Here is a 13,930-nt window from a genome sequence, read left to right as displayed (position 1 = left end):
GGTTGTTCATTATTATTAAGTGTGGCTTGTACGTAGGTCTTTGATGTTACATTGTATGAGGCAATTTAAAGGGAAAATCAGGCCTGATATGTCCTGTGGGCAAAGGAGCCAATTGCTTTCATGCCCGTAATCATTGCCTTGGTGCTCTAGTTCAAAGGTAGATTTCCCTCGTTCAAGTGCCCTCAATGTCCTTTACAAGATCAAGACCCGCTACCTTTTTTAGGCAATCTCCAAGAAAAAAAAGAACTTTACATGTCTTGGGGTAGAGAGTCTCTATTTATCTTATTAGGACTCACAATTTGGAGGGAAAAATTCACAAGAGCGCATACATTTAAAAGTTTCACTGGACCAGAGTTTGTTTTCCAAGACCAGAATCAAAATAAGAAAATTGTTTGACAGAGTTTTTAGATATAATCGGTGTTATTACCTAGTATGGTATTATTTGTCCAGTCATGAGTTTACTGGCACTGGGGTCGAATTTCAAAAAGAGTTAGGAGTTCTAGTCCTAGGAGATATTAAAAACTTTTAGCTAGGTCTAAGTTAGGACGAGTAACCCGTCCTAACTAGTCTTAACTCTTTGTGAAATCCACCCCTGGTGGCTTAGGTCACCTGCCTATGGCGTAGTCTAGTGTAAACTTCTAATCCTGCTTGTGCCTGCCAAAGCATTCATTTTTGTTTGCGTGGCAACTTGTTGACCCGTTAATAAACTGCCTCCTTTAAACTGTTTTTTTTTCCCACCAACACAATCGCAAACAATTGCCTTTACAAATTGTAGAATTTACTGGTACTTTTGTGTGCAAAAGGGAACTTTTCTTGACATTTCATTCCTTTTGAACTAACACACTACACGTATATGCTAGATTCTATTTGAAAACCATACAATTGAGACATTCCTAGCAATTGAGAAATACATGTATGCCAATTTCTTGTACAAAATAAAGTCAGTATAAAGGGGTTTGTTGGACAGTCAATTTACAACAGAGATCATAACTTGGTCCCCTTCTAAAAATAATCAATGACATCAGTTGAACCTTCAATTACTCTCAATTTACATGTGTTTCCAACTTCCTTCGTTGAATGCTTCTGAAACATGTTCATGTTTTGCAGTTAACAATAACCCCTTTAAGATATATTTATTGGATTAAAAACCAGGGAAGAAAAACAAAAAGTGACACAGAAAAATTAAAAATCAGACAGTACCAAGAGATTGATTGTTTTGGTTTTCATTTTCTGCTTTATTTAATATTATTTAAAAACAAATTGAAAATGCCAAGTTTAGGCCTCAAAAATTAAATAAACCACCCCCCCCCCCTTCCCGAATATTTGTTCAGAGTAAACATCTGGATATTTGCGCTACAAATTGTATTTTTATTATTATTTTGTTGTGGTTTTTAATTTCAAAGTTGCTACACATCAAACGTACATGTGCTAGTCACCTTGCCCTTTTGTTAGGGAGTTTTAGTTTTTTTTAAATTCCTATTGGGGAATGAAAGATTTATGTAAAACTTGAAATTTTCACCAGCATGAAATTTGCACCCTTGATCTGAGGTCTTTCCACGCTTCTGAAAAAGGTGGCACTGCTACAAAAAAAGAAGTCTCTTCTAAAAATCAGCAGATCTGTTTTGGTCTTTTGTGTAGATTTATCCGTTTTCAAGGATTAAAAAATTTCATGCTCGTGAAATTAACACTTTAACATTCGAGATTAGATAGAGAGTGGAAACAATGGGTAATTCATGCTGTGAAAATTTCATGTTTTCTTCACAGAATATCGGACGAGGTAGTCGAAGGGGAAGAGCGCACCGTGTCGTTCATTAAGGGCAAGAGTGTAGGGCTTCAGGTGATCGGAGGTAACGATTCGGGGGTGTACGTTGGGCGCATACAGCCCGGTAGTAACGCCGCTTACGCCGCGTCGTACAACGGAGAGAGAATACATGTTGGCGACCGCATTGTTGAGGTGAGTGTTGTTTAAACCCAAGATTGCATATTGACCATCGTACTTAAGTTAGTGAATTAGAAGTTTTGAACAGCCTTTTTTCTCCTCTACAATCAATTATCTTAGCATGGCTTTCCCTCATTCGGAAGTGTCATGGCTGAGCGGTTAAGAGCACCAAAATCAAACTCTGGTGTTTCTGATCAGCACGGTGTGGGTTCAAATCCCCAGCCGTGACACTTGTGTCCTTAAGCAAGACACTTAACCATTGCTTCGTGCTTCGGATGGGACGTAAAGCTGTTAGTCCCATGTGTTGTGTAACGCATGTAAAATAACCCAGTGCACTTATCGAAAAGAGAAGGGGTTTGCCCCAGTGATCGTGGCTGTGGCTGCTAAATGCACCGTAGCACCTTGTGATCCCTTTTAAGGTGCTAAATAATTGGGTCTCAGATTTCGTAACTTTCAATAACCTCTCTTTCTGTATTTAAATGTATATATCCTAAGCGCCTTGAGTACCTTGTTGGTAGATACGTTGTTCATGCGCTATAATAGACTTCGATATTATCATTCCTAATTTAGGTTAACGGAATGAATCTTCTCGGTAAGACAAAGGAAGAAGTCATCCTTCTACTTCTTGGAGTCCTCAACGAAGTCAAACTTGTCTTGAGAGAGAGTTCGGGTAAGATGACTGTCTAGAATTTTTCTTTGTGAAGTGAAAATGTCGTTGCAGTTTTGTTTTTTGTGCTTCGAACACAAAAGATTTCTGATAAAGTACATGTACTTCCATCCTCGGTACAAAACAAACTTCTAACTTGATTCAATCAAAGTGTTTAAATCTGAAATCCTTTTGAATTTGCAGCCCCTGTACATTCCGCGAAACAACCCACGGCACCCACTGCAATAGACCGATCCGCTAAGCTCCGCCCCATTGCATATTGACCAATCACAACGCAACGTATCTTCGCGCGCGGCAGAGTTGTGCAGAAAGGTATTGGAGAGCCCCACGTGTTCTTGCTCACACGTGCGTCGTGGGCGGAGCCTACTGGATCGGTCTATTACTGTACTGCCCTTTGCTGTTGCTGTGGTGCCCTCTGCAAAGTTCCAATACAAACTTGCATTTTCCTCATAATAGAAGTGCCCCTGACCATAGGAAATTGCTATGCCCCTTCAAAGAGGGAAGTTCAAGGCATGCTTGTCGTACATGAAAAAGTGTTCCCTACTTTTTTTTCCAAGAACCAAATATCATGTCCTAGAATTGTGCACAGTCACAGCCTTTGGACGATGGTAACAACACATGTACTGACAATCAACAAGCAATAACAACAATTCTTTTTCAATTTATATTTTTATTTCCTCAAAACTTCCAAAAATGGAGATGGTGTACATCAAATAACCTTTCAGAGAAAGTTATTTATTTGTTCATGCATGCCATTCATATAAAAACAGATGTCAAATTTAAATGAAGGCAAAACAATCTCCTTTGTTGTTTCCTAAATTATAAACGGTAAATTTAAAACTTTTCAACGAGTGATATCCAATTAATTGGTATGAAATTACTTTTATTTGTTTACAAAACTGTTTTTTTAAATTTTTATCCCAGCTTTTAAGGCTGTCCTTCATGGAGGAATCGGAGATCGTTTCTTCATTCGTGCCCACTTCGTGTACGAAGCCCCGACCCCAGATGAGATGGGCTTCACCAAGGGAACCGTCTTCCGTGTTGTGGACACCATGCCAGAAGGGGTCATGGGTCACTGGTTTGTGCTCCGTCTGGACCGAGCCAACACACCTGTGGAGAGGGGTATTATCCCAAATGATAACAGGTAAATAAAAAAAAGGGGGCAGGCTTGTGATTTTGACTATATTTTTAAAGAATCTTTTACCTGATTTTGTGATGTTTCAATGAACTCCGTTTTGGCGTACTGGTGTCGCCAACATAGGCTAGAAAGCTCAGTTGGTAGAGTGCTAGCACGTTGCTTCAAATCCCACTCTGGCCAGTTTTTCTTTGTTCAACCCCAAAGTCATTAACAAATTTACCCAGTCAGTTTTCCTTGTGGTTTATGATAACTTGATTTTATTTTGTGTCTATTTTATTATTATTATAGAGCGAGTCAATTAAACCTGGCTCATCAGAACAAAGAAGCCCAAGCTCTGAAACCGGTTTCCTACGATGGGCGTAAAGGGAAGTTTAAGAGGCTAGGCATGAGGGCCAGCATGAGGTCCAAGTCCATGATAAAGGACCAGTGGGACGAAATCATATTTGGTGAGTAACTCTGTCACCTTGGCCCAGATGCATAAAGCTCGGAGCACAAAAACTTTGCTAAGCACAGAATAGTGTTGCTTATCAGAAACAGGTTACCAGCCAAAATTGCATTAAGTTTCAACCATCCAGCGCTACTTAAACTCCACCACTTTTAGCAGTCCACCATTCTGCTAAAGACGAGCAGAGTATACTGTTGGAAACGTCGAGACCAAACAGGCTCTTTTCAGAGCCAACACTCACCCATAAGAAATTTACACATGGTTGTACCCGCAAGTTTACTATTTAGTTATGGTTTCGTCTTAAGTTTGCACTGTTATGGCTGGTGCCCCACTCATTTTTTGTTGAGCAAAGAAATTTGTCAAGCAGTATTTTCTGCCTTACAGCTCTATGAAAATGGGCCGTGGTCATCTTGAGAAATGGTTAGACTGCAGGACTTACAGCAACAAGGTTGTGGGTGCCAATCCTACCAAGCTAACCACTGATTTTACAATGACTAGAATAACTATTGTCGTCTAGTTACTGAATCACAATTTCTTGCTTTGTGCAATTCATAATCATAGACGTTAAACCAATGTTTGTAGGAGAGAGATTTGCTGATGCCAGCTTGGTGTTATTTCCCCCTCGACGGGAAGATCATCTAAACTAACACCAAGCACATAAGTGTGCTTTCTTTAACCTCTGCCTATTGATATTTTGTATAATATTGATTTGCTCAATAAAGATTTATTAACCCCTCCCCCCCTTTCCCTTTTCAAATATATTCTATCATTTTTGTCTGCTTGAGTGCATTAATTTGATTAAGTAATTATCTCACTGCAAAGATAAATTATTGACGTACTGAACAATACCTATCTTTTTCGTTGAACAATGCATCAAAATAATTGTGACGAAACTAGAGTAACCATGCTCCAGGGGCTTGGTTGATCCAGTTGGACTAGCTCGTCAAACCACACAGCACTCGAGTGACATCTAGATCAACTTTGGTTAAGTCTAGTCACCCAGCCGAACTCGCTCTAGATGTTCCTGTGCTGGTCATTCAGTATTTGTCTGCTTTGTTGTATAAAAAAGATATTTATGCTAATTTTCACAGGTGGTCGAGTCTTAAAGTTTCCGGCCTACGAGCGTGTGGTTCTCAGAGAAGGTAAGTGTTCAAAAAATTAAAATATCTTCAGCACTTCATCTTTGTCAGTTTATTGGCATGATTGATAATAAAGACCCATCAGTGTAAAATGCTAAATGCTGCTCTACATTTTGAGAAATTTTGCACATATTGTAACTTATTCAATATATTCATTGTTTATTGTCATGTAATTATCGTTAGCAATCTGAATCTGTACATGTACATATAGGATGTCGTTATTGTTGTGCAATATTAATAATTGCTTATCATTGCATAATGACCCCCCCTTGCATAATTTGAAACACTACCAGGTACATCTACACTAAAGTCACGGACACATTTTTACGCACAAAGAACAGCCAATCGTCCAATGATCTGCCTCCTTTTGGCCTCAGGGATGCTGCTTTTTGAGAGAGAGAGAGAGAGAGAGAGAGAGAGAGAGTGACGATGTATGCTAAGTGTCTATGCTAGGTTTTCTTGTACTTAAAGTGGTGTTGACTGTTGGCCAACACGTAAGATTTTTTAAAACTAAATTTGTAATTTTGTTTTTTCAGTTGGTTTTGCTCGTCCAGTGGTGATCTTTGGTGCTGTGTCTGATCTGGTCCGTGAGCGACTCCTCAGAGAGATGCCTGATAAATTTGAAACTCCACGTAGGTGTTCATTCTTTCTTGCCCCCTGTTCTCCTCCCCTCATTTATAACACGTTGGAGCTTGCTCTAGTCATTGTCAGGAGACTGGCAAGTCGGCTAGTTGAAAGTTTGAGACCAATTAAGAACTTATTTTGCGGTAGTGAAGTCTAAAACAAGGAGTCCCCTCAATCCAATAAGCCAAAGTGGTAGTCCTTGCTGATTTTCTACCTTCAGCCCAGGTAGTAGTTAATAAGCAGGACAATTCTTTTCAGTACTAAGAAATCTCCCTTATTCCAAAAGTCTACCCTGTAGTAGTGGAAAAATATTTGGATTTCGAAAAAATCTACTCTGCGGTAGTAGAATATATAGCAAGACAAGTTCATAATCAAGAACATAATCATTTACCAAGCAAGTAGATACACACACGGTTTTACCGCAAACAAAATGATAATGATACCTCACCATGCAATGCCTCAAATCCCTCAAAGCTCATGATGTTTGTTGTTGTTGTTGTTTTCTAGTGATGAACCACACTTTGGATAGTAGACCTGGCGAGCCGATGCACGTCAACCCACAGGGATCCATCAAACTGCATGCAATCAAGGACATCATGGATAAGGTGCCTAGCCCTACTCTCTTTAGATGTTCCAGGGCTGGATATTCACTGTGGCCATGACAGCCATTGCAGTCCCGCCTTCAAGTGGCCGTGATGCCCCTTGAAAATGACAAAATATTACGGCCAAGTTTGCTGTGCCCTTTCCCCATAGTGCCAAGATCCCTGCCGTCTCCCGGCAGCCTGGCCACGCCGCCGATAGCATCTTGGACCCAATTAATCGCCACCATCCAGTGTAGCCACCACTTTTTACACAGCAATTATGGTTATGTGCCTTGATCAAGAGCACAGGTATCATGATCTGTTATCAAACCCACACTCTGCTGCTGACAACACCAGAGCTCGGGTCCGGTAAACTAGGCTGCACAGCCACGACATACCATGTTGTTTGGAGATAAGATTTGCCTTGTGAACAAAGGTGATCCCCACCCCAACCACTGGCCTCTGCACCTGACATCAACACCAAAATAATCTTGGTCACACCAATTTGGGAGTCAACGTCAATGTGATCTATACAGTATAGTATGCATTTTAGGCAACCCTGACCCTACGCTTACCAGGACCCCATTCTTGGTCAAACCGGGGTCCTAGAGGTGGAAGGTGAGGAAAGAAACAACTACGCTTAACCGGCGCCCCGGTTGTGGGTTCAGGTTTACGTTTGAAGATTAGATCTCCTTTGTGAGCATAATTCAAACCAAAGCAGAGTGCCTTAGTAAACAGTTTTTTCATGTCATCAATTTATTTAAAATGTTGTATTCCCCAGGGCAAACACTGTCTGCTTGACGTCACCCCAAATGCCGTGGAGCAACTGAACTACGCCCAGTGTTACCCCATCGTCATTTTCCTGAACGCCGAGAGCCGTGCCCATGTCAAAGCGATCCGAGGACAGTTCCTTGGGGAGGGGGTGGAGAACAAAGGGTCTCGCAAACACTACCAGACGGCAAAGAAAATGAAGAAGTTTTACTCCTATGTTTTCACAGGTATAGAAGAAATATTATATGGTTTATAACTATAGGAAAAAGGATGAAAATCTGTCAGGCATGGAGCTGATCAGGGCCTAATTTCAAGCCTATACGCATAAAAACTTGCTAAGCACATCAAAAGTATTGCTTAACAGAGTTACCAGCAAAAATTAGAAAAAGTTTACATTTTTGTGACTAAACTAAGTTTGTGCTTACAAGTACATGAATAAAAAGATATTTGTCAAGCGGTATTTTCTGCTCAACAGCTTTGGCTCTGCTGGTGTGGAATCTCAGACTGCTCAGACTTACTGCCCATTGAGGAGAATACAATAACAAACAATGGTGGCAGCTTGTCCAATTTTGAATGCCACATTTCTTTAGGACTAAGGTCTGGAATCCGGGATTGCACAACGGCAAAAGGGATATTATGAGCACGATTTCCAGAACCTTTTGTCCTTCGGCACGCTACACAATGGAATATCCAGGTGGATATTCAGATCAGTCATCTGACTTAAACAAAAAAAGGGGGCATGCTGATGGTGTTCTGGACATTGTGCCGTAGGCGAGTCCAGTTTAAAGTTGGCGTGCGACTTGAAGTAGCTAAGATTATGTATTCCTTTCAACACAAAATTATTTAAAAAATTTAAAGTTAAATTATAATAAACCATCAATATTAATAAGAAGAGTTTTGTATTTGTGTTTGATTTCAGCCATGATACCGGTTAACCCAGATAGTATGTGGTACAGTCAGATTAAAGAGGCAGTCCACATCCAACAGAATAAGAAGATCTGGATCTCAGAGGCAAAGGTAGGATGGTTCTTCCAATTTTGGCCTAATATGTCCAATAAAGGCCCGGTCACACAGGCCTCGATAACGAGAACGAGAACAAAAACGTTATCAATACACGCCCTCGTTTGGTTGAATAACCGTGGGCGTATTCTGTGCGGAGCAATTCAACCAACAGCATGCCTTCTCTTTGCGTTGTTATCGTTATCGTTCTCGTTAACACTGCAGTTTTACTGGGCCTTAAGTCGTGGCTCAGGCTAAGTGTAGGGAGCTTTTATATACAAAGGAATTCACTTTTGTTTATATTGATTAATTCTGGTTGTGAAGCCTAGGATTTTCAGAGAAAGCAAATTTGATCAAGAACCTTATGGAGAGATGACAAAAGAAGGAAGTTTCAGTGTTTAGATGTGGGTGGAAATCCCTAGAGAATTATCCCAGGGAAAAAACCCCGGCAACCGAGTAGGGACTGAAAACAAAATCCATGTAGTGCCCCCGCTGGGATTTGAACCAGGGTCCTAGAGGTGGAAGGAGAGGAAAGATACCACTACCGACTATAAATGTTGTGTTTGTGATCTCCTAATTGTAACCACTTCAATCCTACAGATCGGGGAAGACCTTGACGAAGACACAACACTGAACGTGATTGGTCAGCTGACCCTCCCACCTGACTACGAGAGCGACGCGGAGTCCGTCTTCACTAATGACTCCAGATCAGTGGCCAATGACAGCATGGTGGAATCTGACTTTGAGCCTGTGTCGCCCACCGATACGTACAAGGACGACAGCTATAACTTCCCCGAGGAAACTTTTGAGAAGAAGGAGGTAAGTTGCTTTCTTGAGATTTTTTTAGCTCTAAAACTTTAAAGGCAGTAGACACTATTGGTAATTACTCAAAATAATTATGAGCATAAAACCTTTCTTGGTAACGGGTAATGGGGAGAGGTTGATAGTATAAAACATTGTGAGAAACGGCTCCCTCTGAATGAATGTAGTTTTCGAGAAAGAAGTAATTTTCCCATATTTGATTTGGAGACCTCAGATTTAGAATTTGGGGTCACGAAATCAAGCATCTAAAAGCACACAACTTTGTGTGACAAGGGTGTTTTTCTTTCATTATTATCTCGCAACTTCGTGGACCGATTGAGCTCAAGTTTTCACAGGTTTGTTATTTTATGCATATGTTGAGATACACCAACTGTGAAGGCTAGTCTTTGACAATTACCAAACGTGTCCAGTGTCTTTAAGGTAAAGTATACGGATTGTTTGAAGCTTTGCATGGTGTGGATAAACAGGTAGAAACTGTAGTAAAATTGCGGGTATAACCATGTGTAAATCTCCTTTGAGGGAGTGTTGCCTCTGAAAAGGTCCAGTGTAGTCTCGACGTTTCAAACAGTTTACTTTTTTCATGACTACATAACTTTAAAATGCTTTATACTATCGAAAGCTGCTGTACTTCTAACTCATTAAGTTTTTATTGCCACTAATATTAAGAGTGATTACCAAACGTTTACCTTCCCTTTAACTCTTCATATGACTGATTGCCGTTTCTTCTTGTGTTGTGAAGGAGTTACCTGTTTTAGCAGTGGGCCCTCCGACCAGAGAATACTCTTCAGATGAGGAAGTAGAAGTCAAGCCTGTAATTCGAAGCAGTCGTCCCCGCCACAAGAAACGAGCGGACAAACAACGCTCGGAGCCAAGACCTTCCAGCAAAGAGCGTGGCCTCTTGGGTCGTTTCCCATCGCTCAGCCGCTCGGAGTCTCGCGGACGCCAGTCGGATTTCGACGACGAAGACCTGGACGATTCGAGCAATGCCAATAAGTACAATGTCGACTCGCGGTCCAAATACTCGGACCGTTTGGAGAAGACGTGGACGCCGACAGAGCGTCCATCGCGCCGGGAGCACATGAGGCGACGCGAGGTGATTGAGAAGGAGAAAGAAGCGAAGGAAGAGGAGGCAAAGATGAGGGCGGAGAAAATTAACGCAGCCTCGTCGCAGCCAGGTAGTGCTCGCCCTGCACCCGCACCAGGGGCTGTTAAGCTACCTCAACTTGATGCTCCACCACAGCGAGGCCAGCGACCGGTAACGGCTCCCAAGCCAATAGTGGCTGCCAAGCCGGTAGTCGCCCGACCAACCACGGTTCCCCCTGCCGCTCCTCAAGCTAAACCCAGAGTTCCTCCTAAAGAAACCACCTTTGGGGTGAAAGAGACAACGTTTGGGGTTGAGGAGGACGTCGTCACAGAAACAAGCCCTCCACGTATGTTTTTCCAGCTTCTTTGTTTTGAATTTGTTTTAACCCTTACACCAATGTGTATTAAGCACTTTATACTCTGTACTTCTGTGGGAAAAAAAATCACAGGTGAATCACTCAGTTGGATTCAACCTCATGACCTTTGTATTGCTAGAGCAAAAGGCCTTACCACTATTGTTTTTGTATGAGATGATAATCCAGGAGAAACGAACTGTTAGCTAATGAAAATAAAAGTTTGTAAAAGTTACTAACTGAAACCATTTCTCTTTGCCCTCAGCTATTCCTGAGAAACCAAGGATGGAGACTACATTTGGTGGAGAAAGTGACCTCCAATGGGGTATAGAATTTGATAGTCCAAACCTGATGGAGGAGCCGGTCCTTCGTGCTGCTCCTCCTGCCCCAAAGCCAAAGCACGTTACAGAACCAGTCTATGCACAAGTGCAGAAGGATCGTCCAGAACCCCCAGCTAGATCGGAGCCCCCTCCAAGACCAGAACCCCCTCGAAGTCTGGACCCCCCTCGAAGTCTGGACCCCCCTGAGTATTCCCGCCCAACGAATGGACTGTCATTTTCTGATGACGCAGCCCCCTCTTGGCAGGTCGAACCTGATATCATCGCACCACGCCCTGTAGAGTTTCAGGAGAGTGCCCCGCCTTCCTGGATGGTGGAGTCCCCATATGCCCAGGTTGACAGCGGGATCGACAGACCAAGCCCCGAGGAGCCGCCACCAGAGTTTAAACGCCCCGAACCAAAGATGGTGAGCATCAAGTCCAACTATGTGGAGTCTCACACGGTGACGCAAATGGGTCGCCTTGATGACTGGGACCAGTCCGGGGAGAGAGACCCGCCTCTGATCATGGCCCAGCCCCAGAGCACAGACTATTCAGAACCACCCTCTAACAGTGACTTCAGGAAGCAAATGAAAGATGCGTACACCAAGCTGCAGAAGGTCCAGGTGCGGGAGAGCCCTCGAGGGTGGGAGCACCCCCAGGGAAGGAACAGCCCTACTGTGGAACTGACTCGGGTAGCGCAGACCGAGGAAGCACCCCCAAGATGGGAAGAGCCCAGGCAAGAGGTTCCAAGTCGGGAGCCACCCAACGGGTTGTCTGACTCTGGTACATCAGACACGGACAAGTACAGCAACATTTCTGAAGGGAAGCCAGACCCAGCTCCCAGAGCGGCTCCTTACGACCGGCAGTCCTACAAGGAGTACAGGGAGGCCTTCTTCAAGAGATCCAAGTCACCTGGAAGGCAGTACCAGGAGAACCTTTATGCACCCAAGGGATGGAACAGCAGGAAGAAGGACAACAACAATGCTGCGTCCTTCTGGTCAATCCCTATCAGGTAGGAACACTCTTTTACTCAAACTCTGCTGTCCCAAGATTGAACTATCATCTTAAGACCTATATTTTCCAATTATTCATTTGAACCACAGTTTTCTTTCCGCATGTGGTTTCGCCAAACTCACAAGGCCAGATTTGGGCTATGGACCCATACCAACTGTCACCAGGGACACGTTGCCACCTACAGCTGGGGCTGAAACAGGGTCACCTCCTTCATAGTCCATAAGGATGAAGGCACGGGTTTCATTCGCTATAGACGATGTGACCTCTGACGTCATTAAAAAACCATAACATGATTCGTGGGCATACCGCCGGGCAAAACCTTTGTGTTTTGGCAGCCAGCTAGAAAGTGTATGCAATCTTACCATGACTACGCGTCTTTTTGCCCGGCGAAACATGACGTATACAGTTTTTTGTCAACAGAGGGCGGTTTGAATGTAAACATAGGTCACATCGTCTATAAGAGCCTGGTAGTTAAAAATATTTGCTAGCGACCAGCGCCTGCAATTGTCCTCAAGTTACTGTGCAGCATACAATTTTTCTGATCTTTTATTATCGTAGCGAGGACAGCCTAAATGCTGACGAGGGACACGAAGTGCTGGACACAGTCAGGGGTTTCTTTGACTGCACCGGAGGGGTGCTGTCCTCGACAAGTACAGGGGTGAGCATCGTCATCCCCAAGGGTGCCCTCCCCGAGGGCGGCAGGCAGGAAATCCTCTTCAAGGTCTGTCAGGACACCAACATGCTACCCCCGCTGGACAAGGATAAAGGTGATTATTAGTACATCTGTGGTGTGAAATAATCCATTCTTGGTTAGGTTGATTTTTTTCTTTTTTTTTGGAGTGCCCTCTGCCCCCTCTTAAACTGTAACAAAACCATGCATTGGTGAAGAAAAAACCACAAACCCATCGGCAAATGTTGTCTGTTAGCAACTCTTCTGATGGCTTTAACCTTTTGATACTTCTTTTGTTTTCCTACTGCAAACCTTGGCGTCGTCGGTTTAATTCTTAAAAAAAATCCCTAAACCAACTACAATCCCAGCCAAAGTGCTTGGCAAACAATTCCCAACATGACAATAGACATTTCCTGTCCAGTTTCCCTTGACAATAAACATTCTCTCCCCGTCCCCCCTGCTCAAGGTTGATGGGAAGACACCAACCTTGAAAGGGGGCACGAGGGGCCAAAGAGATATGGCCGGAATTGTACGTAGCTGTGTTGACTTCAACCAAACATGGCTGGTATCGTGGCGATTGCTTTTTTTTGCAAACTGGCATGTCCTCCCTACAAATCAAAATAATTTTATCAGAAAAATATTTGGTGCTAAGGTTTGCTGGCTGCTTCTCCATCAGCTTTTTTTTTCTTGTGTGGATATCAACATTTGTATTTCTTTTTTGCAAAGTTTCACTAAAAAGTAGAAATGAATAGCCTTTTTTTCTGATACACTGAGAAAAGTTTGAATATGTGTAGTGCCGTCTGATATCTACTTGATACACCGTACAATTTATTTTAGTGAGGGACGAGAATTTTGAGACATAAAGTTCTTTTCGTTCGCCTGGTAAAAACAAATAACAAACAGGTCTGTATGCTTCGTTTTTGAAAGGGCAAGGGCACCAAGGCATTTTCTCTTTGGCAAAGGGCACCCTATGAGAAAGTTGTAAATTTCTATTGGAGCATTTCAAGGGCACCAAGGCAATGGCAAGGGGCAACGGAGGCAATCGCCTCCGTTGCCTCCGTGAAGTATCAGGCCTGAACAAATGTTTTCTTCAGAAACCATGTTCTTTGATTTAACTTTCTTGCGCTGAGGACACTGTTTTTAGAAGCTCACTAGAACTCTTGGGGTTGCCGAAATGAGGATGCCATCATTCCCTTTTAAATTGTGCTCACAGTTTTAAAGGAACACGTTGCCTTGGATTGGACGAGTTGGTCTATAAAAAGAATTTGTAATCCTTTTTTATAAAATGCATATGGTTGGAAAGATGTTTTAAAAGTAGAATACAATGATCCACACAAGTTTGCCTCGAAATTGCATGGTTTTCCTT

General features: G+C 42.7%; 1 protein-coding gene across 3 annotated transcripts in view; it reads left to right on the top strand.

The window, feature by feature from the left end:
* LOC117288441 (tight junction protein ZO-1-like) overlaps nt 1-13,930 on the top strand; it is a 70,348-nt gene that overhangs the window by 47,464 nt on the left and 8,954 nt on the right. For all 3 annotated transcript variants that reach the window (XM_033769304.1, XM_033769306.1, XM_033769303.1), the window contains exons 10-22: nt 1,765-1,954; nt 2,510-2,609; nt 3,531-3,750; nt 4,033-4,190; nt 5,281-5,331; nt 5,865-5,960; nt 6,460-6,557; nt 7,315-7,531; nt 8,224-8,321; nt 8,904-9,122; nt 9,865-10,555; nt 10,827-11,892; nt 12,453-12,661. In XM_033769304.1, the coding sequence (XP_033625195.1) occupies nt 1,765-1,954; nt 2,510-2,609; nt 3,531-3,750; nt 4,033-4,190; nt 5,281-5,331; nt 5,865-5,960; nt 6,460-6,557; nt 7,315-7,531; nt 8,224-8,321; nt 8,904-9,122; nt 9,865-10,555; nt 10,827-11,892; nt 12,453-12,661 (3,413 nt within the window). The remainder of the gene's footprint in view (nt 1-1,764; nt 1,955-2,509; nt 2,610-3,530; nt 3,751-4,032; nt 4,191-5,280; nt 5,332-5,864; nt 5,961-6,459; nt 6,558-7,314; nt 7,532-8,223; nt 8,322-8,903; nt 9,123-9,864; nt 10,556-10,826; nt 11,893-12,452; nt 12,662-13,930) is intronic.

Source organism: Asterias rubens, chromosome 3, assembly GCF_902459465.1.
Source record: "Asterias rubens chromosome 3, eAstRub1.3, whole genome shotgun sequence".
NCBI lineage: Eukaryota > Metazoa > Echinodermata > Asteroidea > Forcipulatida > Asteriidae > Asterias > Asterias rubens.
This window is presented reverse-complemented; position numbering and strand designations above follow the sequence as displayed.